The 24,403-nt window shown below is 43.6% G+C and overlaps 1 protein-coding gene across 1 annotated transcript in view; it reads left to right on the top strand.

The window, feature by feature from the left end:
• Positions 1-24,403, top strand: part of LARP1 (La ribonucleoprotein 1, translational regulator) — a 3,464,554-nt gene that overhangs the window by 2,984,936 nt on the left and 455,215 nt on the right. Inside the window, exon 17 of the mRNA XM_044069481.1 lies at positions 14,460-14,569. Within this exon, the coding sequence (XP_043925416.1) occupies positions 14,460-14,569 (110 nt within the window). The remainder of the gene's footprint in view (positions 1-14,459; positions 14,570-24,403) is intronic.

The raw sequence follows: 24,403 nt of genomic DNA, 5'->3' as shown, positions 1-24,403 counted from the left end.
AAGTTAATTGTATTTCTTGTGGGAAGCAAATATCTCATAAGGATTTTCATTCTTAACTGTATTCATTGCTTAGACCCTGACCACGACGTTGCTAGCTGTCGGTTTTGTGCTAGATTTAACCAACGCACTATTAAGCGTCGGTACGATTTTGCCTTTCATTACTTTGGCCGAAGGTTTAATTATATAATGCTGTCTGAACAGCCGACGACCGAAGTTTATAAAAAGCGCAAGGAAAAGGACAGGCATCCGAGGTCCAAAACTGACGAGGCCTCCGCTTGGCCAGTCACTGATTCGCCAGTTCCAGTGAGGTACTTTTGCAGCCCCTGACACCCGCTACCTCTGAGCCACAGGCCGCTACAGACTCCCACATGGAGACAGCTAGGCCTCTGGATACTCAAGGTATTGGACACTCTGAAACTATTCCCTCAGATGGGTCCGGAGCCGCTGAGCAGGCATCGGCTTCTGAAGTTGTTTTCAGACCTACACAGTTATATGTTAAGCCAACCTCAGCTTCCAAGACAAAGACCAAAACAGCTTTAAAGACAAAGAAACAAGTACAGCATTCTCCTGGACCGACTTCCATGCCTAACAAAACAGATGCTTAAAATGGCCGAGCACCTAATTACTTTGATTAGGGGTTCCCACCCCCCTCCTTATAAGAGGCCTAGGCAAGACATAGAATACGAATCCTCTGATCAGGTTTCCATTTCCTCTGACTCCTCTTCAAAACAGGAATACTCTCTGCCTCCCTATGAGGATTTTGATGCTGAAGAGTCTATCCCTTCAGCTTCTCCTTCTGAGGATTATTCTTTTGGGGAAACCCTGCATACTATGAAGGAGAGCCAGGATTAACTCAGAATCAAAGAAAAGGCACAGAGAATTTCTTCTACTTCCCCAGCATAGACGTCTTGCTATTCCACCTGTTCTAGACATTGTAGATGATGTATTCTCAGAGTCCGGCCTATCTCCTGACTCTTTGCCTCTTGCACCTGTTAAGCCAAACAGATACTACAAGGTTCCAGACTCCCACAAATTTCTTTATAAAATCCCTGCTGCTGACCCAGAAACAATATCTCCGTGTCCCAGAGGGGTCAAGGCCTCTCTACAGCTAAAAACCCTATTCCCTCGGATAGGGATTCTAGGTCACCTGGACAGATGGGGGAAAAAGTATACACTTCTGCTACCTTGGTTTTAAGGGCTTTAAATTGTCAGTTTCATATGCGTAAATATCAGCAACACTTAATGTCACTGCTAAAGCAGAAAATGTTGACAAATTCTGAATGTTCTGAAAACAAGGAAATGCAAGATTTATTGCATGCAGCTGAACAAGTGGGAAAGCATACTTTACAATGTGGTTTTGATTCACTGGAGGCCTCTTGTAGGGCCACTGTTAGAGGTTCTGTTATTAGAAGGCATGCCTCGTTAAAGGAACAGAATCTGCTTGATCATGTTAAAGCAAAATTATTGGATGCTCCATTACAGCATGATACTTTGTTTGGTGTTAAGGCAGAAGAGGTGTTGAAGAAAATGGAGGATAAAGCGAAATCTATGCAGACAGTAAAGGATTTCTTACAGGTACAACCTCCCAGATTTAGCAGGAACTGGCCTTCTAAGAATTGGTCCTTTCTAGTGTCAGACAGACCACAAAGAGGCAGATACAGACGCCCTAGAGGCAGACAACGACCCCAGGGCTCATACAGGCCCAAACAATGGGGTTGCTACTACCTCCAAAAGCGGAGAAGACAAATCACAGCCATATAGGAAACCGTCCCAATGACTTTCCTCTGCCAATGCCAAGCACTTATCTTTTGGCAGCACCCTTAGGGGGAAAGCTAGCACTTTTTTCACAAAATTGGCACATAATCACCCCGGACAAATGGGTCTTAAACATAGTCTCTCAGGGCTACAGGTTCCACTTTCACACCCCAAAAGGTATGCCAGATCTGCCACACAATCAATGGGCAGAGACACAAAAACAAGTTTCATCTCTCATGGACATGAGGGCTATTCAGCCAGTACCACAGCAAGAGCAGGGACAAGGATTTTACTCAAGAGTTTTCTTAGTACCCAGAAAGGACAAAGCTTGGAGACCAATTCTGGACCTGTCTATTCTAAACACATTTTTTGGACGTTCCAAAATTCAAAATGTTGACTATGCAGCAGCTTCTGCCCATGCTGGGCAAGAAGGCTTGGTTTGTAACGTTGGACCTCAAAGAGGCATACCTGCATGTCCCAATCGGACAATCTTGCAGAAGATACCTCAGATTCATAGCTGGTTCAATGCACTACCAATTCTCTGCACTGCCCTTTGGCTTATATACTGCGCCCAGGGTCTTCACAAAATACCTGGCACCCGTAATTGCTTTTTGCAGACAGAGGAATTCAAATATATCTCTACTTGGACGACAGCCTTATTCAAGTAGAGAACAAAGATATTCTACTAAAGCATATGGCGTTTGTAAAAAAAATTACTAATTTGCCTAGGGTACACAGTAAACAAAAATAAATCAAAACTAGTACCCTCTCAAGAGATAATATTCCTGGGTGCAAGCTTAAATACAACTGCCCAGATGGCTTATTTCATGCCAGACAAAGGCAACTGACTTCATACTTCAAAAGCATGGCAACAAAGATCCAGTTATCTGCAAGAAAAATTCTGCAGGCTTTGGGCTTCATGGCATCCTGCATTCTGCTAATTCCATATGCAAGACTGCATATGAGGAAGCGACAGTGGTACCTAAAAAGTGTTTGGACTCAACATTGCCACAGCCTGGAAACAATAATTACTCTCATTCCCTGCCTGCAACTGGAGTTTCGATGGTGGGCACAGGCCTGTCACCACAACAAGAGACAGCCATTCACCTTACCCACAGCCAGGCAGACACTAACAACAGATGCATCAGATTATGCCTGGGGGGGCCCACATGGCAGGAAAATGTATTCAGGGCACATGGCCCGCAAGCCAAATGCATCTTCATATCAATCAAAAGGAGATGCTAGCTGTACAGAATGCCCTGACAGCCTTCAAGGAATTACTCCATCCAGGACAACTGCTGTTAAAAACGGACAATACTACAGTCATGTGGTACATAAACAAGCAAAGGGACACTCATTCCTACCCCCTCTGCAGACAAGCCCTGACGTTGTGGAACACAGCATTGACTTAGCAAGTGCACCTGCAAGCAGAATTCCTGCCAGGAAAAAACAAATACTCTGGCAGACGAACTAAGCAGAAACCTCATGGACCCTCACGAGTGGAGACTAGATCCACAAGTCTTCAGCATGATAACAAGGAAATGGGAATGCCCAGACATAGATTTGCCTCCCCTCACAACTGCCAACTGCAGAGATTCTGCTCAAGGACTTGCCACGAACAAGCATGGAAAGTGGATGCTCTATCATTCAGCTGGAAAACCCTTGCAGTTTATGCCTTTCCTCCTCTGCCTCTCCTCCCCAAGGTACTCCTAAAGGTCAGACAAGAGAAGCCAAAAATGATACTGATTGCCCCAGACTGGCCACGCCAGCACTGGTATCCAATCCTAAAGAACTTGTCTCAAGGTCCAGCCTGGACGTTACCTCAAATTCCTCATCTACTGACCCAGCAAAACAATCAGATCCTGCACAGCCAACTCAGAACGCTAAATCTGGCTGCATGGCGGATATTATAACCATTCAGGACACACCTCTCTCAAGCAGTTATGGATGTTATTTTGGAGGCCAGGAGTCCCAGCACCAGAAAATCTGATGCAGAAAAATGGAAGAGATTCTGTGTTTGGAACCAGGCACAAGGAATTGACACACTTGTACCAAATATTCCTCAGATTTTACAATACCTAACTGAGATGCTGGACAAAGGCCTATACTTCTCATCAATTAAGATCCATGCTTCTGCCATTTCAGCTCACTACAATACGGACCCACCTATTTTTTCTCTTCCACTGCTGAGGCAGTACCTCAGGCGGGCCAAAAACATAAGACCTCCAAGGAGAGCGCCAGTACTTACATGGGACCTCAATTTTGTCTTGAAAAAGCTCACGCTGCCTCCTTTTGAGCCAGCCAATACAGCCGACATAAAGTTCTTATCATGAAAAACAGCTCTGCTCCTAGCATTAACTTCAGCAAGAAGAGTCTCAGAGTTACAGGCATTCATGGCTGTGGAATCTTTTATTATTTTCCATCCGGACAGGGTTTCTCTAAGGACAAACCCAACATTTATGCCTAAGGTAGTGTCCAGTGTGGCTCTTAACCAAACTATTCAGTTGCCTACCTTTTATCCAAACCCACAGAATAAAGGGGAGAGACTTCTGCATTCTTTGGACTTAACACAGACAGCTACGCTTCTACTTGGACAAAACTAAAGCTTTCAGAAAGACTGAGCAACTTTTAGTGGCATATGCTGCAGGATCACAAGGAAAGGCTATTTCAAAGCAGACTGTTTCAAAATGGATAGGCCACTGCATTCGTTTCTGCTATTCACAACATGGCAAAACACTGCCTAAGGGCATTAGGCCACATTCTACCAAAGCAGCAGCCACTTCAGCAGCCTTCCTCAGAGGAGTACCAACAAAGGATATTTTGGAGGCTGCAACTTGGACTTCACTGCACACTGTTACAAAGCACTACCACTTACCTCTTTACTCTAAATCAAGAGCAGGCTTTGCCACTGCAGTTCTGCAGGGCCTCATAGCCACTCCTAATTCTATTTAGGCCCAGCCACCCAACCTCAGCTTTGGGATTCAACCCAAGTGTAATGACTGCAACAGTGAAGCACGATGAATATAGTACAGTTGTGTACCTACCATAAATGTAGATGTTCGAGTGTATTCGCTGTTGCAGTCCAGGTTACCCTCCCTCCATCCCCCTTTTCATTGCTGGGACTTCTCTGTACTTCTCTATTCTATTTTGTTATTGCATGCTTTTTTATAAGCAAAATTTTTAGCCTACCCTTTTGGGGGCACCTGACATCTGGGGCAAGAAAAACTGAAGAAAATGGCGTCGGCTGCATCTTGTATACCCCTGGCGCACTGGCGTCAGGGAAGAGGTGACAGCGACCGACACCGGACAAGGACTTTGGAATTCAGGCTGACTGCAAGTACCCTGCCAGCAGGATAACCCAAGTGTAATGACTGCAACAGTGAATACACTCGAACATCTACATTAATGGTAGGTACACAACTGTACTTTTTTACACTCTAGAAGCTTCTTGCAGGGCAGCAGTCACCGGCTCTGTTATCAGAAGGCATGCTTGGCTTAAGGAACAGCCCTTGCCAGACCTTGTCAAATCTAAATTGTTGGATGCTCCCTTGCACAGAGACAACTTATTTGGCACTAAGGCAGAAGAGGTCTAAAGATGGAAGAAAAGAAAAAGCAAAATCTGTGCAGACAGTTAAGTATTTCTTACAGGTCCAGCAGGCATTGTCCCACCAAGCACTGGTCCTTTCCTGCTCCCACTAAGCCAGTCCACCCAGACCCTGGGGCACCAGATCCTCCAGACAGCAGCCACAGGGAATGCAGAGATCTAAGCAGTGGACTACCTTCCCTTCAAAACCGAGGAGTTCTAAGCCACCCCCTTATGGTAAGAACTCACAGTGACTCACCTCCCCTCCTTTCACGCAAACACCTGGGCCACCATTACCAGTGACCGCTGGGTTCACAACATTGTGTCCCAGGGATACAAATTTTATTTCCACAACCTTCCGACCCCGAAAGGGTTCCCAGATCTACCTCCAAACTAGTGGGCAGAGATGCAAAATCAAGTAATTTCCCTGCCTTCTGAGGGCTGTAGAGCATGTTCCTACAGAACAGAGAAGCCAAGGTTTCTACTCCAGACTTTTCTGGTACCCAGAAAAGAGGGCACCTGGCTGCCCATCCTCAATCTATCCATTCTAAACACCTTCCTGGTGATACCAAAATTCAAAATGCTCACCCTCCAGCAACTGCTACCCATGCTGTCCAAGGATGCTTGGCTAGCCACCCTACATCTAAAAGAGGCCTACCTCCACGTTCCTATCAGGGAATCATGCAGGAAATATCTCCGTTTCAGGGCAGGATCTCAGCATTTTCAGTTCTCTGTGCTTCCATTTGGCTTATCTACTGCTCCCAGAGTTTTCACAAAAGTTCTGGCTCCGGCCATTGCCTTTTGCAGACAAAGGAATATCCAGATTTACCCATACTTAGACTGCCTTATTCAGGCAGACAGCCAGGAAAAGCTGCTCAAGCACCTGGCCTTTGTAAGGTCCATACTCCCCTCCCTAGGGTACACAATCAGTGAAAAGAAATCCAAACAGGTGCCCACCCAAAGGATTATATTCCTGGGAGCAAGCCTGGACACAGCATTCTAGATGGCATTCCTTACACCAGAAAAGTTCCTTTAACAGAGACGTGTTTGCTGTGATCATGGAACAGTGGAGTCTCCCTAAAATGGACTATTGTACATCCCATCTTAATTTAGAGAGAGAAAAAATGTTATAGGATTAATTTTCTCCACAGGCTTGCATGACCTTTGTACACTTAATTATTTGGAGCCATGGGCATTTGTACTGTAATTCATAAATTGGCTAAAATTAAAGAAGAAACTCCAGAGATACTCCTGGTGTTTGTAAAGGTGGCCACAACAACACTTGTTCATCCTTTTAGTCTTCTGAACATGGCTGCAACTGTCACTTTTTCTTTACAGAAAAGCAGTGCATCCCAACTTTTTAAGGCTCTTCACCATAATGAGCTTTGATTATATCTGACTCCTTATCACCATTAGTTCTGCTGTGAAGTAACTTAGAAGCAGATAGTCACAGAACTGGGCAGTCACATCTTAGAAGTTAGAAATTGTGTGTGTGGTGCTCAAATTAAGACATTGCAGTTTTATAAGGCACAACTCATCGGATTCTGCAGTGCTTTCTAAATGGGATCTTTACCTCTATGCTAGCATCCTTTGCTCAGATTAAGATTTTATGACCATATTTATTTTTTGTGTTTTCCCTAACTGTGAGCAATCGACATCCCTCCAGTAGATTTTTATTGCGTACGTCTGGCCTGTTCATGGTAAATGTAAGAGTAGAACACATCAATAGGGGAGGAGCAACATCCAAGTAATCAGAGAGGTGGTTTGGGTTCCTGCAGCGTGCCTTTTTCCAGCATCCTCCAACTTGGAAGGGTGCTTTAATTTCAGCACCCTGGGGATGTGACTTCAGGCCCTAACCCAAAAACAGGGCTGCCTAGGTTTAAGGTGATTTCAGATTTTCCCTAGTCCACGGAATTGCACCATTTTTCCTCCCCTTTGGTGGATTTATCATTGTTGGAGTGGTACATAAGGGATTTTTTTTTTTTTTATCTTTAAATCCTTAACCTCACTCTTTGTGGCAGCTTGAACAAGCAAAGAAGTCCTCCAGTTCTTCTGTTGCAGCATTCCTGACAGGGAGTTGCCTGCCAAAGTGATGACCCAAAGTCGGCCAATTTGTCAGTCTTTTGCTACCTAAGGTGCACAGTACGTCTAGGGTTACCATAATTCTTTGTATGTGAAAGAGGACGAAAAAAGTTATTTTGTCCTCTTAGGTTGAAGAGCAAAAAAAAACCAGAAAAAAAGGTCTTTTTGCTCTTCAGCCTAAGAGGACGAAATAATAAGTGCTGGTAGCAGCACATATTTTTTTCGTCCTCTTTCTACTCTTAGTTGAAGAGCAAAAAAAAAAAAAGGTCCGTGTTTTGATTGGCTCGTATACCGGTATACGAGCCAATCAAAAACACGCATTGCGGACCCTCTTCTGTTCAGTGCAGAACATCAAGCAGTTCTGCATTGAATAGAGCTCCACTTTTTGATTGGCTCGTATACCGGCCAATCAAAAAAAAAAAAAAACAAAGCAGAGAAAAAAACTCCGAAATAGGGATGTCTGCTTTTTGAAAATTCTGCGATTTGTCCGGGTTTGAAACCCCAGACAAATCGCAGAATTTTTAAAAACAGCCCAGACAGGAGCCTGAAAAATAGGATGTGTCTGGGGAAACCTGGACGCATGGTAACTGGCCATCAGAAGATGTCTGCCATAAAAGAGATGTACTCGCTCAAGACCCTCAGAACTTCTTTGCTGCCATTCGATCGCCAGTCTCAGATGTTACTCTAAGTTAAGTACCCCATTTGGGAAACCTTTTTTGTCCTTTTGCTACGTTTTTTTCTTTACTGAGGTTCATGTCATCCAGAAAAGGGAAGTGTGACTGTGAATGACAGATTCCACATAAAGATAGTCATACACGGTGCCTTTTTTCCTCAGTACGACCACAAAAATTGTTCCCTTTGCCAATCCTTTGTACAGAAGACCCTCTGAAGTTGGTTATTCTCCCTCGCAATCTACCAAGAAACCTAACACCTCAAGCTTTTAGCGAAGAGCGGGATGGATTCCCCTCCAGACCTGATAACTGAGCCTACAAAATGAAAGGCCAAAAAAATACAGGCCTGAAACAGAAGCTGTGCCTCTAGAGTTGGATCTCTCTCCCAAAGCACATGAGTGCTCGGCAACATGCACCATCCGGGATCTGGACCCACAAGCTGAACCCGCTTCACCAGGTGCCTTTGCTCCAGACGTTTGTACATCCAGAGAGGCTTCTCAGACGGCAGTCTTCAATGTCCAGGGGGAACTGAGGCCTATTGTGTCAGAGAGCCCTAGGGGAGTAACCCAAGTAATTGTTGGGGGAGGATGTAGACACGGATGTTGTGGAATGTAGTCCTATGTCTGGCCCTCCTCGTTTGCACTGCATAGATATGGATGCAAAGAAGAGACAAAAAAAAAAAAGCATGTCTCTTCTCCCCCTGACCCACTGAAGGAATGGCTGAACTTCTCACAAGGCCTTTTTAAGGCCTTTATGGCACTTAGTCCTCTGTCAGATCACCCTGCTTCCCCTCCGGCATGGCCTGCTTCCCCCTTAGAAGAGACCTAGGCTCAATCCTACCTCAGATGACTATTCCTCTTCTGAAGAGGAGGATGATTTGGATTATTCCTTCCAAATTTATGGGGCACTACAGAGATGTCTGAGGTCCAGAAGCATTGCTGTGACGTCCTCCGGGTACAGACCCCCTAATCCTTTGGCCATCCCTCCTGTAATACCTGCTTTCTTGGATTTTTTTGCATCCCGTTCCACCTACCAAGACTCTCAGCCTCCAGCTCCCCAAAAGCCAGACCGGTACTAAAAAGTACTCAAGGACTGCCAAATTCTCTTCAAGGCCCCTGCTGCAAATCCTTCTGTAATTTCTGTTGCCTCTGATAAAAGCCTGCAGGTCACTTCTTCCTCCCTGCTACCGTCTGATAATGATAGCAGATAGTTGGAGAGATTGTGAAAGAAAATCTATACCTCGGCTACCATGGCCTTCAGAGCATTAAACTGTCAGACACACATGACCAAGGAAAACTTGGAACTCCTTTCCCAAATTTCTAAACCGATATTAGACATGCCTGATTCTAAAAATAAGGCCCTGGCATCCTCCCTCCATGTCACCTCTTCCCAGGTAGCCAGACATTCTATCAAGTGCACCTATGATGCAGTAGATGCCTCCTCTTGAGCTGCCACTTCCTCTTCTGCCTCTACCTAAGGACAGCAAGGCAAAACTGAATGGATCCCCCTTGGACGGTACCGCTCTTTTTGGGAAACCTTCAGCAGAGCTCTTAAAATCTCTGCAGGAAAAAAGCAAAGAACTTAAGGACTTAAGCACATTGTGGTATCCCCTGCACCTAAATTTCATAGGAGTTGCCCTGCAAAGCAAACTTTCTTACACAGGCAATCCAGAGCGCCACAATCTAGACCTCAAAAAAGGTCAAAAACAGCAAACAGTTTTTTTCTTCAGCATCTGCTTCCCATATAACCAAACAGCCCTTTCCTGATCGGACGGGCTCCTCCTTGTGACTCTTGCAGCAACCCAATCTCTCTTTCCCAGTGCCTTTCTTTTTCCCTCCCTTCGTGGGAACTCATCACTCAGGACTCTTGGGTGATAAGTCTCATCAAGAAGGGGTACTTCATGGTTTGGCACAAAGTGCCTACCTTCAGGGGAATTCCCCATACCACCAAAAGATCAGCCACCCTTTTCCCTCCAGTCCTACAAGAACTCCTAGAACAGGGTACTATCGAACCTGTTCCCCAAGGGGAAGAGGCTATTTACTCGCATCTTTTCCTAGTTTCCAGGAAAGGAGGACTCTTGAGACCAGTTCTTAGACCTCTCTTACCGCAACAACTTCCTCATAGTCCCCACTTTCAAAATGTTAACCTTACAAACACTATTTCTCCTTATCCTCCCTCAGTTATTTCTATTTTCCATAGATATCAAGGATGCCTACCTCCATATTCCCATCCACCACAGATACAGGAGATTCCTACAATTTTCTGTGGGATCCTCACACTGTCAGTTCTTGGCTTTGCCTTTTGGACTCTCAACAGCCCTGACAGTCTTCACAAAATGTCTAGCCCCAGTAGTAGCCTTTTGCAGGCTCCAAGGGATCTTAATTCACCCATACCTGGACAACCTCTTAATCCAAGCCACTTCTCAAACAGAATTGAACAAATCCCTCCAAATGGAAATTGCCATTCTTCAAAGTGTGGGATTTACCATCAACTTCCAAGAAATCATTCCTGTCCCAGCCCAAGATCGCATTTTCCTGTGCTGCAGAAGCTAAACCCTGAGCATGATGATGTCTCTCCCACCTTCCAAGGCACAGGAGATCTCACTAATCTTTGCAGAGACACTCCACCTAAATCAGACTTCTGCTAGAACATTCCTCAGAATCTTGGGGCTGATGGCAGCTACCATTCCAATGCTTCTTCTAGCAAGAGTTCACATGAGGAAACTGCAGTGATTCCCCAAATCAGTATGGTCTCAGCATGCTCACCCTTTAGATTACCTAATTCTACTCCTCCCATGTCTAAAGAAGGAGCTCTGGTGGTGGATTTCACAGCTGCCTCTAAATCCAGATCTCACCATTCACCCTCTGCTGCCAACTCAGAACCTATTCACAGATGCATTGGACACAGGTTGGCGGGGCAGCCTTAGACCTGCACATGGCTCAAGGATAGTAGTCTCCCTTCCAAATGAAGGACCACGTAAATGTGAGAGAAATTATGACATTAATTGTTACCCTCCAAACGTTCAAGTCACTTATCAAACCAGGGAGATTACGTGTACATACAGACAACGTGACAGTCATGTGGTAACATAAACAAGCAGGGGGTACCAAATCCTACCTCCTCTGCAGACTAGCCATGCTGGTCTGGGATCTAGCATGCCTCCTAGATGTATCCGTCCAGGTGGTGTACATCCCCTCCAGCCAGAATACTGTCAGACACCCTAAGCAGATCCAGAACACAAGCCCACAAATGGATGCTTCACAGGGATGTGTTTCTGGACATTGTCCACCAGTGGGGTATTTCAGAGATAGACTTGTTTGTCTCCCCCATAAACAGCTCCCTTAGTTTTGTGCCAGAGAATACCATCCTTAGGCATGGAGAATGGCCGCTCTTTCAATCTCCTGGAAGGGGAAATTCCTATATGCATTCCCTCCCCTTCCACTCATTCTGAAATCCTAGTTGGAAGTCCAACAGGAAAAGCAGAAATTCTGCTGGTGACTCCCTATTGGCCAAGACAGCATTGGTTCCCCCTTCCCTTTCACCTAGCCAAGGGCAGTCACCACAAGTTACCCCACAGAGTGAACTTGCTATTACAGAACAAGGGTTCACTCCTCCACCCACATTTGGAAACCCTCCAACTGACCCTGTGGGTGATAGACCCCTGATCCTGTTCAGACACCTTTACTCTGAGGATGTGCTTCAGGTCCTGCAGCAGGCCAAGAAACCTACTACTACAAAATCTTATCTCTCCCAATGGAAGAGGTTCTCCGCCTGGTGTCTGGCTAGGAACCAGGACTCATTGAAGGCAGATCCACCTGTAGTGCTGTTCTATCTGTGTGAATTGCTTAAGGCAGGATGAGCATACTCTTCCATTAAAGCTTATTTGTCAGCTATCTCTGCTCGTCTGCCACTAGCTCCTGTGTTAGATTCCAGATTCAAAGCTAAACAATTCCTCAAAGGCATCCTTGATATCTGACTCCCCAGGGGACCTGTGGCTCCACCCTGGGACCTCAACTTCGTGCTAGAGAAATTGTCTCAAGCACCTTTTGAACCTGCTTCTTCAAGTTCACTCAAACACTGCACTTGGAAAACGGTCTTCCTGGTGGCCATTACCTCTACCAGGCGAGTCTCGAAGTTGCAAGCCCGTTTGCCGCCCCCCCCCCCCCTGCCTTTCCACAAAGACAGGGTTTCCTTGTGAACCAGTCCAGCCTTCATGCCAAAGGTTGTCTATGAATTGTCCCTAAACCAGGCAGCTCGCTTAACTACTTTCTTTCCCTCCTCCCAGAACAGTAGTGAGAGGATCCTACACACCCTGGATGTACACAGCTCAGGTTCTGCTTGCATAAGACTAAACCTTTAAATAAAACAGGCCAGTTATTTGTGTCCTTCCATCCCAGGGCTCTGGAATTGCCCATGTCTAAACAGACCATCTCCAATTGGATATCCAAATCTGTTGCTTTTTGCTACACTCACCATGGTAAGGTTCTTCATGGCTCAGTCAAAGCTCACTCTACCAGGGCAATATCTTCCTCAGGGGCTTAGAGACCAACGCTGTCCTAGAAGCTGCTACTTGGACATCTGTCCACACCTTCGCTAAACATTATAAGCTGGATTCCTTCTCCAGATCCAGAGCAGGGTTTGCCAGGGCCATTCTCCATGGATTCATAGAAAATTCCTCTGCCACTTCCTCCCCCCTTTCCTCATGAGCTTTTGTACTCTCCCTTATGTCAGGAATACTGCAACAGAAAAATAGAAGGACACAGATTAGCTGTGTAAGGACTTACCATAATGATAAATGTCCTTCTCTTCTCTGTTGCAGTATTCCAACCCCCCCCCCCCGCTTCCTGGCTTCCTTGGATGTATTGATTCTCATTCCCTTAGACTCTTTCTCTCCCCGGGGCTTCATCTCCGAGGATGGTACGTACGTATGTCTCTTTTATGGCTGACATCTGCTGATGGCCAGTGTTAGACGTGCTGTGCACCTTAGGTAGTAAAAGACTTTGGTATACTGGCTGATATCAGGTCATCACCTTTGCAGGCAACTCCCTTATGTCAGGAATACTGCAACAGAGAAGAGAAGGACATCTGTCATTATGGTAAGTTCTTACACAACTAATCTTTCTCACAGTGCACCCCCCTGTGGCATTTGTTTCTGCACATACTCCAGTGCTTGCTGCAGCATGTAGACTGCTTGGTGGGCACTAGTTCCTAGAAAATGGCGATAGTAGTCCTGGACACCCACTTCTGCCAGATGCCCAATCTGCATGGAGGAGCTACCTGCCTCCCTTCCACCCCACACCAAGGATGTGGACAAGGTGCTGTCAGACACTCTTCCTTACCCTACCCATGCCAGCACCAAATGGAACTCTGTCTGGGTTACAGTTAGGGAGCTATCCCTGTGCAGTACAGAGCTGGCTGTTTGCATTCCACACTAGCTTCACATTTAGCAATGAAGCATTTTATTAAGAGGTTCCTCGCCTACCTTCTAGACTCCATGGTATACTTTTGTAGGATTTTTTTCATGACTGAGAAGCTCACTTTGTTGCTTCTTGTATGTGACCACTGCACATTTAAAGTGTGTGTTTTGAAAGAGGTTTTTTTTTCTGTTGTGCTGTCCTCGACAAAGAACATAATACTTGAACCTGATCCCCTTGTCTGAGACTGTCTTTGAGGTAACACTGGATTACTCCATTCAGTTGCCTGTCATTTTCCTAAACTAGAGTCGAAAGCAGAAACAATTGTATACCTTGCAGATCTTCACAGGACCCAGAAGTAATGTACAGAGCCAATAGGTAATCAGATATGTTCTTTGCACCATTTATGAAGGAAAAACAAGGTGGCCCTTTCTTGAAAAGTTTTTTTTTTTTTAACAGCTTGCTAAATGCATTGAGTTTGCTCTACCAGCTATCAGAATAGTTTGTGTGGGGAAAGTAGCACTCACTCCATATCACCAGCTACCACAGTAGCTTTTTTGCAAAGCAGCTCCTGCCTTTGCCATTTATGAACTTGAAGCTTGGTTCTTGTCCCACACAAGTATGAAACATTACAAGGTGGCTGTTTGATCCAGAAGCAGGGCTTGTTGTGCTTCAGCTGTTTTAGAAGCTGTTTCTGACCTTTCTCCCTGGAGTTGGGAGATACCCATAAATCTTTTAGATCATGTGACTGTGACATGTAGACAGTGTACAGAATATATTTATGTAAGTAATACTCTAACAGCAGTTGTATGTGTTTAAAGCTGTTGTCACTAGATAAGGTTCATTATTGCCTGCATTAAGTAGAAGGGTTTGATCTTTTTGTTTGGAATGCATGTTTTAGAAGGTCAGGTTTACTACAAGGATTCCATTAAAAATTTTATTTTTTTTCTACAGGTATGGTTTGGAGTGCCTTTTCAGATACTACAGTTACGGATTAGAAAAGAAGTTCCGGGCAGAAATATTCAAAGATTTTCAGGAAGAAACTGTGAAGGACTACGAAGCTGGTAAGAATGAGTATGGTCTTTGTGTATGTAATAAACCAGTTTAATTTTGAAAAATAAAGCATCTGTATGTACATAAAATTCTAGTGTTACAGTTATACAACATGTTATTTCATAAACAACAATAATTGAAAAGCACTTTTGTCCCCCACATGCTGTGTTCTATAAATCTCGGTAGTAAGACAAGGAATATTAAGACAAAGAACAGAAAAAAAATCAATATCACCTAAGCACTCTTGTCATCCAACTAAATTATGTTATTGCATATCTTCTCCCCTTAAATATTACTGTCTTACTTGCTGCCACTGAAGTTTCACACTGTCTTCACCTGCTATGCATCTGGGCTGCCAAAACCGTCACGTGCACTTGCATATTTCTCATTTTAGTCCACCTTGCTTCTTAAAAGAAATATTCAGAAGTGTTTGGTAGGCTTTTATATAAAGGAAGAAGTATGCTTAGAAAAATAATCTGATTTATAAACCGATATCTCATTACTGATTCTGTACTCCCTACATTTCATTGTTCTTTTATGTCCTGTTGTCGAGAATGTGTGCTTTGGTTTTCTTGTGAGGAAGTTTATGTTCAAAACGTTATCTTTAAACTGACTTTGGTGTGAAGTTGCTTTATATTTTGTCACATAAGAGGCATATCATTTGCATGGTGCTGATATAAGGATCTTAACTAAAGAAAAGATGTTTAGATATTATGGCTCAAAAAGCTAAATTGTATTGAACTGCACAACAAAATAGTCATGTAAATATCTGCATAGAATGAAAATTAGGTCTTTGTAGTACATGCTAACAATGGGTGCCTCTCAAATCAGAGCTTCCAAGAGTACCTTGCTGACTTTGCTGCCCTTAAAGAAACAACCATACTGTTGGGAGGAAGCCACTCATAAAAGGACTAGTAGCCTCCTTCCTATTTGTTTGTTTTGTTTTGTTTTTTTTCCCTGCTTCTCTGTTGAGTTTGAAGTCAACCTTGAATGCAAATTGTTCCTCAGATCTCTGTTGAAGTAGCCTAAGCTGTATGGGACACGTCCTGTCAAGAATTAGATGATCGGCATACAAAGCATTAAGGCACCTTTCATATGGCCTAACTACTGTAACTAAACGAGAGTGCTGTAAAGTCAGTGATTAGGGTGAGAAACCTTCAGAACTTTCTTACCGTCAAAGTATGCACTTTCCTGTGGGTTTCAAGTGATTGACGGTTGGCTTACACTTTTTCAAGCAGGACAGTTAAGTACCTTAGTGAGATCAACCTTCCATTTATCAGTTTTTGTTTTTAAGCTGCTTTATTAAAATTTGTAGCAGTTGTCGAAATATAAAAGTACATCAGAAATTACCATATCAAATACTTGTATTACCATAAAAGCAGCACAGGTAAAAGTTCAATTAAGTAGTATGTGAAAGCATCTGGTTTTGAGTCAAATCAGGTATGGGCAGTCATTTTGTTAATCTTGCATCACTTCCCCTTTCAATCCATTATTTGTGTCTGTCCCCTCCTGCAAAACAGCCTGTGATAACTAGATTTGATACCTGACATTGTTCCTATATTCATGTTAATTTTCCTCCAGGATCTCTGCACCTTGTCAACTGTCCCACAAGTGCCATTTCCTTCTATGCCATCTACTAGAGCTATGTTTCAGATTCATACATACATACAAATGTTTCACGCATGGGCATTAAAGCCCTTCTAGCTTGCCAATATACAAAAACACTTGTTACCATAATAAATGTCCAGGCTTTTCTTAAAAAATATCTAAACTAGTTGTATCTTTTGGCTTTTCCCGGTTAGGGGTCGCCACAGTGGAACTCAGATCCGCTAATGATTGGCAGTAGATTTTTACGTACCGGTTTCCCAGGCCTGACGCACAACCTTCAACGAAGGTACGCCCATTCACGCACGTCTCCACACAGAAGACGCTTTAGCTGAGAATCGAACAGGACAACATCTTACTGTGAGGCGATATCTAAACTAGTACTTGCTTTAATGTAATTTGGTAGTCTGTTTCAAGCATTAACTACTCTGTCAGAGAACCAATTAGTACACTTCTCATTCCTATAGAATCTTCTACATAGGTTATCTGACAATTCTCTAGTTTGCTTGTTTTCCTATAGGGTTTCCATATTGTTATTCCATACTCAAGTTTGGGTCTAATCCAACTAACAAACAATGACTTCATTATGTTTGATTTGATTTCCTAGACTTTATAAATCTTTTTATACAACCTATAGTTCTATAACTATCTTTAGCCAATTGGTTGATATGATCAGAAAAACTCATAGCTGAATCTAGCCATATATCCAGGTCCTTAAATGAGTCTACAGTTTCAGTCAGTGTGTGCTGTATTAAATATTCACCTTTCAGTTTGTCTCCCAAATCTCATATGCTTAGTTTTTGATGCATTTATCAACATATTATTCTCCTGTGCCCAAATTGTCAATTTAGTCAAATTATTTTGTAGACATGCCTTATCTGTAACACTTATAGTTTACCCAATTTCAGGTTGTCAGCATATAGATTGTAGAACACCTCAGATGAAAAAGTAAGGTTTGAAAGATACGATCTAAACAAGTAAGGGCCTAGTACAGAGCCCTGTGGGACACCTTGACTGTAACCAAGGATTTCACCTGTCCAGTTGGTGTGTGATACTTGCCATGTCCTATTTGTAAGCCATGCACCTGTCCATCTTATCAACAGTACATTTCATTTCCTCCATTAAGTGTATTAAGTCATCAGTTTTTGGTTCATCCTTTGTCCTCTATTAAATTATTTTTTTGTGCAGAAAAGTGAAACTTGTCTGTCAAAATTTGTTGCCAAGGGCCAGGACTAGTGTTTTATCGCTTAAAAAATTATTTCCTAATTAATTTTTTTTAGTCAGGAGGCAAAACCGAGTTAACAAGGCTCCATTATCTGCTTGATAGATACTTTTTTCAGTACAGACATGGGCCTGGGCCCCAGCTCCACTGATATTCCTACCCCAATCCATATAAGGACGGAGGTTTATGAGAGGCATCAGTTTTGACACAGTCTTCCTATTCGCTTTTGCCACCAGTGAGTGTCATTGCATGGGATATACCAGGTTCCTCAGACTGCTCATCAGTTTTGCTTGCATTCTCTGGTGCCACTCCTTGGGATGCCAGTAAGGACCAAGAAGTAAGCACATCCTCTGCTGCTGTTCAGCTATCATCTTCAGGCAAGGAAGATCCTTTGTTACCTGCATCTGAAGAGGGAGTGGACATGCCTTCATGTGAGGTGCTTGATTCCCAAGTAAAGGACTGATCTTTCTGAGTGCTGTCTTTCTGGGAGAGGGTGTATCCAGAAAAAGGAAAACATAAAAATAGGCGTTTTCTTTTGTCTGTATCACCCAGGGCAGACAAGAAGGATTGGATGAGCTTTTGTAAAGAATTAGAACATTTCAGTCATTACATTCTGAGACTTCATTTTAAAGGAAAAGATTTTCCTGTCTCAACCTCAGATCCTCAATCTGAAGGACAGGAATTAGACTTGGACTGTTTCTCAAGTTCATACTCCTCAATCAGGAACCTAACTCTGAGGAAAGTTTTTCCTTCAGATTCCCCACTTGAAAAGTTTTCAGAATGAAGGAATTGTTTCATTTGAAACAAAAAGAAATCCCAAAGTCAAGGCAAAGATACAAAATTTGCTACACGTGGAATTTCACCAACCTGCAATTGTTAATTCTGTTTTGCTAGCCTTAGAGGATGCTTTCCTTGCAAACCAGCAGTTTGCCTGATAGTCCATCTCCCTGCTCCCAGAAAGTCTAATAAATTATGTAAGGTTCCCCATAGTGATAATTTTTTTTTTCTAACCCAGCATCAGAACATGCAGTAATTTCTCTGACAAAGCGATCTTCCTCCACTCATCTTATGGCAGCTAACACTATTCCTTCTGACAAGGACAGAAAAACCTTTGATAGGTTTTTGGAAAAAGGTTTATACTTTCACCTTAGCCATCAGAATAGTGAATTGTCCACTCACATGACTAAGTTTCTGCTGGCTTCCTTTGACAATATAAGAAAGCAAATTGCAGAACTCCCTTCTTCAGAGACCAAGACATCTTTGAATCCTTTAATATCTTTTGTCTTGGGTAACCAGGCACACACTAAAATGTCCTTACAATAGTGCTGATGATGTATTTCTACAGCCTCAGCCACTGAGTCAATAGTGAGATGATGTGCCCGGTTGCAGTCTCAGAGTTTACCATAAGGTATCAAAGTTGAGCTCCTAAATGCTTCCCTGGCTAAAGAGGATTTATTTCACACTTACTATTCTGCGGTCCTTGATAGATTTGATAAAAGGAGAATGTTTAATTCAAGAGGTTACCCATATTTTTTCGACCCTCCATGCCAAAGTGTAATAGAAACTTTCTTTCCAGTTCAGGATGTTTTTCATGTTTCACTGTTGTAGTCTTTACATCTGGGTTGTCTGCTTGCAGTAGCCCTCAGTCGGCCTGATTAACAAAGTCTTGGGTCCTGCGTCAGTTGCTGTCTCTTCTATTGTGACGTCAGGTCGTCAGGGGTATAAAACATTACACCAGTCTTTCTTGCTGTGTGGTGCCCGAAGCAGAAGCAGTTCGCAAGTGCCGGTTGGCCGACTCCTGTAATTTTCGTTTTCGAGTTTCAGAACCAAAGTCTTCAACTAAAGCTAAGTACCCCGTTGGAGAAACTTTTTCTTGCTCCTTACCGATGTCAGTAAAAGTTAATAATTGCATTTCTTGTGGAAAGCAAAAACTTCACAAAGATTTTCATTCGTACTGCATTCCTTGCCTAGACCCTGACCACGACGCACCTTGCTGTTGGTTTTGTGCCTTATTTAATCAACGCACTGTCCATTGTCTGTATATTTTCGCCACTAAATATTTTGGTTCTCGGTTCAATTATCCTGAATTGTCGTCTGTTAGCAATCCGACTACTGGTATTCTGAAAAAATGCAAAGGTAAAGACAGAGACAGGCTGCCTAGATCCAAAGCTGCTGACTACGCTTCTCCTAAACCAGTCGCCAGTACTCAGTGAGGTGCTTTCGCAGCCCCTGATGCCCGCTACTTTTGATTTGCAGGCCTCTACTGAGACCCATTCGGAGACCAGTATGCCGCGAGATGCTTCAACTGTGGAACCTGCAGATGTCTCTACCTTGGATGGGTCCGGAGCCGCTGTGCAGGCACTAGCTTCTGAGGGGTGTATTCAGGCCTATGGACTTGCATATTAAACCAATGCCTCCTTCTTTTTTAAGGCTTAAACCTCGAACCATGCCTAAGAAACCGATGCCCAGGCCTCATGCACAAGCCTCTATGCCTAAAAAACAAATAAGAATGGCTGAAGGTCTTATAACTCTAATCAGGGGAAGCCACCCCCCCCCCCTTCTAAGAGACCTAGGACTGAATTTGTTTATGAATCCTCTGACCATGATTCTGATTATCCTGACTCTTCTGATGATCTGGATTTACCCTTATCTATTTATGAGGATTCTGATGCAGAGGACTCTATTCCCTCTGCTTCCCCTCCAGAGGATTTTTTTTTTTGGTGAAACCTTGCACACTTTAAGGGAGCAGTTTCACTGGGAAAGCCAGGATTTTTCTGATTCAAAAAAGAGGCTTAGGGATTTCTTACTCCTACCTCTGCATAGGCTTTTAGCTATACCTCCTGTACTAGACATTGTTGATGATGCCTTTTCGGAATCTAGTTTGGCCCCTGATTCATTGCCTCCTGCTCCCAGAAAATCTGATAGATATTACAGGGTCCCTGATTCTCACAAATTCCTTTTTAAAAATCCTGTTGCGGATCCAGAGGCTATTTCACAGGGACCCAAGGGCATTAAGGCTTCTACTGCTAAAAATCCTACCCCTTGTGATAGAGACTCCTGGACAATGGATAGATGGGGTAAGAAGGTACACTTCTGCAACCTTGGCCATTAGGGCCTTAAACTGTCAGTTTCATATGTTAAAGTATCAACAGTATGTTATTGGATTGCTTAAACAGAAAATGATGTTGATTCCTGACTGTGCTGAAAATAAAGAATTACAGGATTTAATGCATTCTGCTGAACAGGTTGAAAAGCATACTTTGCAATGTGGATTTGATTCTTTAGAAGCCTCTTGCAGGGCTGCTGTCACTGGGTTTGTACTCAGAAGGCATGCTTGGCTTAAGGAGCAATCTTTGTCTGATCATGTTAAAGCTAAACTGTTGGATGCTCCCTTAAATCAAGACCGCCTGTTTGGCAACAAAGCTGAGGAACTTAAAAAGATGGAAGATAAAGCTAAAATCTATGCAAACTGTGAAAGTTTTTTACAAGTTGAGCCTCCAAGATTTAGTAGGCATTGCCCCTCTAAGAATTGGTCCTTTCCGGCCCCTTCCAGGTCTTCTCAATCCAAACCCAGACACAGCAGAATCCCCAGGTTTCAGTCACAGGGTACGCACAAGACTAAGCAGTGGGAGGCTTCCACATCCAAATGTGGGAGTAGAAAGACTCCCCCCTATGGAAAACTGTCTCAATGATTTGCTTTAAAAACTTCCAATCACTTCTCAACTGAATGCTCCTTTAGGCGGAAAGATGGGCCTGCAGGCCAGAAACTGGGAACTGATAACCCAGGACAAATGGATCTCAAGTATAGTGTCCCAAGAATACAGATTTCACTTCTGCACGTTACCAACACCAAGCAGGTAGCCAGATCTACCCCCAAATCAGTGGGCAAAGGCCCAAAAGCAAGTACTTTCTCTCTTAAACATGGGGGGCTATTCATTTGGTACCAGAAGAGGAAAAGGGACAAGGTTTCTATTCAAGACTTTTCCTGGAACCCAGAAAAGACAATTCATGGCATCCTATCCTGGACCTTTCTACTCTAAACACCTTTTTGGTAATTCCAAAATTCAAGATGCTGACTCTTCACCAGTTGCTTCCTATGTTAGGCAAAGATGCTTGGTTGGCAACATTAGATTTAAAAGAAGCATACCTGCACATCCATATCAGGGAATCTTGCAGAAGATACCTGTGCTTTACAGCAGGCTACACGCACTATCAGTACTCTGCACTGCCCTTTGGCTTATCTACTGCGCCCAGGGTATTCACAAAGTGCCTAGCTCCACTCACTGCATTTTGCAGGCAAAGAAATATTCAAATATACCCATACTCGGACGATTGTCTAATTCAGGCAGAAAGCCAGGACATACTTTTGAATCATCTGGCCTATGTACAAAGAGTGCTGACTTGTCTGGGGTACACCATAAACAAAAAGAAATCACACGTGGTACCCTGTCAGCAAATTATATTCCTGGGAGCAAGCTTGAATACAACTTCCCAGATGGCTTTCCTCATGCCAGAGAAACAGATTCATTTGACAACCTACTTCAAACAAGTGGCCACAAAAACCCTGCTATCTGCAAGGCAAATACTACAAGCCTTGGAGTTCATGGCCTCCTGCATTCTTCTAATTCCAAATGCAAGACTGCATATGAGGAAACTACAGTGGTATCTAAAAAGCCTATGGTGTCAACATTCTCATGATCTAGAAGCAATGATTCCTATCATACCTTGCCTACACCTAGAGTTCCTTTGGTGGGTAGAGGCCTGCCACCAAAACAAGGGACTACCATTCACGCTACCCCCTGCCGCCCAAAGCCTAACAACAGACACATCAGAATATGCATGGGGGGGCTCACCTGGCAGGGAAGTGCATTCAGGGCAAATGGAACCCAAGTCAAATGCACCTGCATATCAACCAAAAAGAAATGTTAGCTGTACAGAATGCTCTGTCAGCCTTCAAGGATCACATTCTTCCAGGACAACTAATGGTAAAGACGGACAACACAACTGTTGCGTAGTACATGAACAAACAGGGGGGTACACATTCTTGCCCCCTCTGCAGACTAGCCATGGCATTGTGGAACACAGCCTTGAGCTACCAAGTGAATCTACAAGCTCAATTCCTGCCAGGAAAACTAAATGCACTGGCATACGGACTAAGCAGAAACCTCATGGATCCACACGAGTGGAAACTGGAACCAAGGATTTTCAACATGTTGACAAGCAAATGGGGGAGCCCAGATATAGACCTTTTTGCCTCCCCCCAGAACTATCAATTGGACAAATTTTGCACAAGGATTCCCTACAAACAAGCTTGGAAAGTGGATGCTCTGTCCTTCAGCTGGAAAAAACTCAAAAATCAGTTTATGCCTTTCCTCCTATGCCTCTGCTCTCCATAGTACTACTAAAGATCAAACAGGACAAGCCAAGGACAATTTTGATTGCACCAGACTGGCCACGCCAACACTGGTAACCCCTCTTGTGCAGTGTGTCACGGTTGACCCCATGGCACCTGCCTCAGACACTTTCCCTGTTGTCTCAGCGGGAGAACCAGATTCTGCAGCCTTAGCTTCAAACACTGAACCTAGCAGCCTGGCTTAATTACCTAATTTCTCCTTTACCATCCTTCAGTAAACCAGTGATGGATATCATTTTATAGAGGCAAGGAGACCTAGTACTAGAAAATCTTATGCTACGAAATGGAAAAGATTCTGTGCCTGGAACCAATCTGAAGGGATGGACACAGCAGCACCAAATTTACCTCAGATTTTACAATACTTAACTGAGATGCTTCATAAGGGCTTGTCCTTTTCCTCCATCAAAATTTACGCCTCAGCCATTTCAGCTCATTATAACACAGAACCTCCCCTCTTCTCTCACTCACTACTCAAGCAGTTCCTTAGAGGGGCCAAAAATTTAAGGCCACTGAGGAGAGCTCCAACTCCAGCCTGGGACCTTAACTTTGTCTTGGAGAAACTCACTCTTCCTCCTTTCGAGCCAGCTGCTACTGCAGATTTAACATTTCTTTCTTGGAAAACAGCATTCCTTTTAGCAATCTCTTCAGCAAGAAGGGTATCTGAATTACAGGCCCTTATGGCAGTGGAGCCTTTCATCATCTTTCATGTGGACAGGGTGTCCCTCAGAACCAATCCTTCCTTCATGCCCAAGGTGGTATCCAGTGTGGCTCTTAATCAGTCAGTTAATTTGCCAACCTTCTTTCCTAATCCACAGAACAAAGGGGAATGGATACTGCACTCCCTAGATGTGCACAGACACTTTAGATTCTACTTGGACAGGACTAAACCTCAAAGGAAATTTGAACAACTGCTGGTAGCATTTGCTGCAGGGGCAGAGGGAAAGGCTATTTCAAAGCAAACCATTTCTAAATGTATAGGCCATTGCATTCATTTCTGCTATAAGCACCATGAAAACCTATCCCACAGGTCATCAGACCCCACTCTACCAGGGCTGGATCTAGGTCTACAGCCTTTCTCAGAGGTGTCCTTACCAGGGACATCTAGAAGCTGCTACCTGGAGTTCTGTACATACTTTCACCAAGCATTATTTACCAATTTTCTCTAAATCCAGAGCTGGCTTTGCCACTGCAGTCTTGCAGGGCCTTATAGCTGGTCCTAATGCTACTTTAATTCCTCCTCCCAACCTTAGCTTTGGGAATCTACCCAAATGTAATGACTGCAACCATGAAACACAAAGAGCATAGTACAGTTGTGTACACTTACCATAAATGTAGATGTTTGAGTGTATCCACTGTTGCAGTCCTGGTTACCCTTCCTCCAGCCCCCTGACTTCTTTTGGTTTTACCTCTACTTTCCTTTACTATGCTTAAAAGCTTTTTGGTGTATTTGTTTTTCTGTTGGAGGTATAACCTTGTATTTTTTATATATTTATTTGCTTCCCAATAGGGGGATACTTGACATCTGGAGCAAGAAAAACTGATGTAATGGCGTCTGCTGCATGTTTTATACCCTTGACATCCTGACGTCAGGGAAGAAGAGACAGC

Source organism: Protopterus annectens, chromosome 4.part0 (genome assembly GCF_019279795.1).
Source record: "Protopterus annectens isolate FY-2018-M chromosome 4.part0, PAN1.0, whole genome shotgun sequence".
NCBI classification, from domain to species: Eukaryota; Metazoa; Chordata; order Ceratodontiformes; family Protopteridae; genus Protopterus; species Protopterus annectens.
The sequence above is the reverse complement of the archived record's forward strand: the minus strand, read 5'-3'. Positions and strand labels throughout refer to the sequence as shown.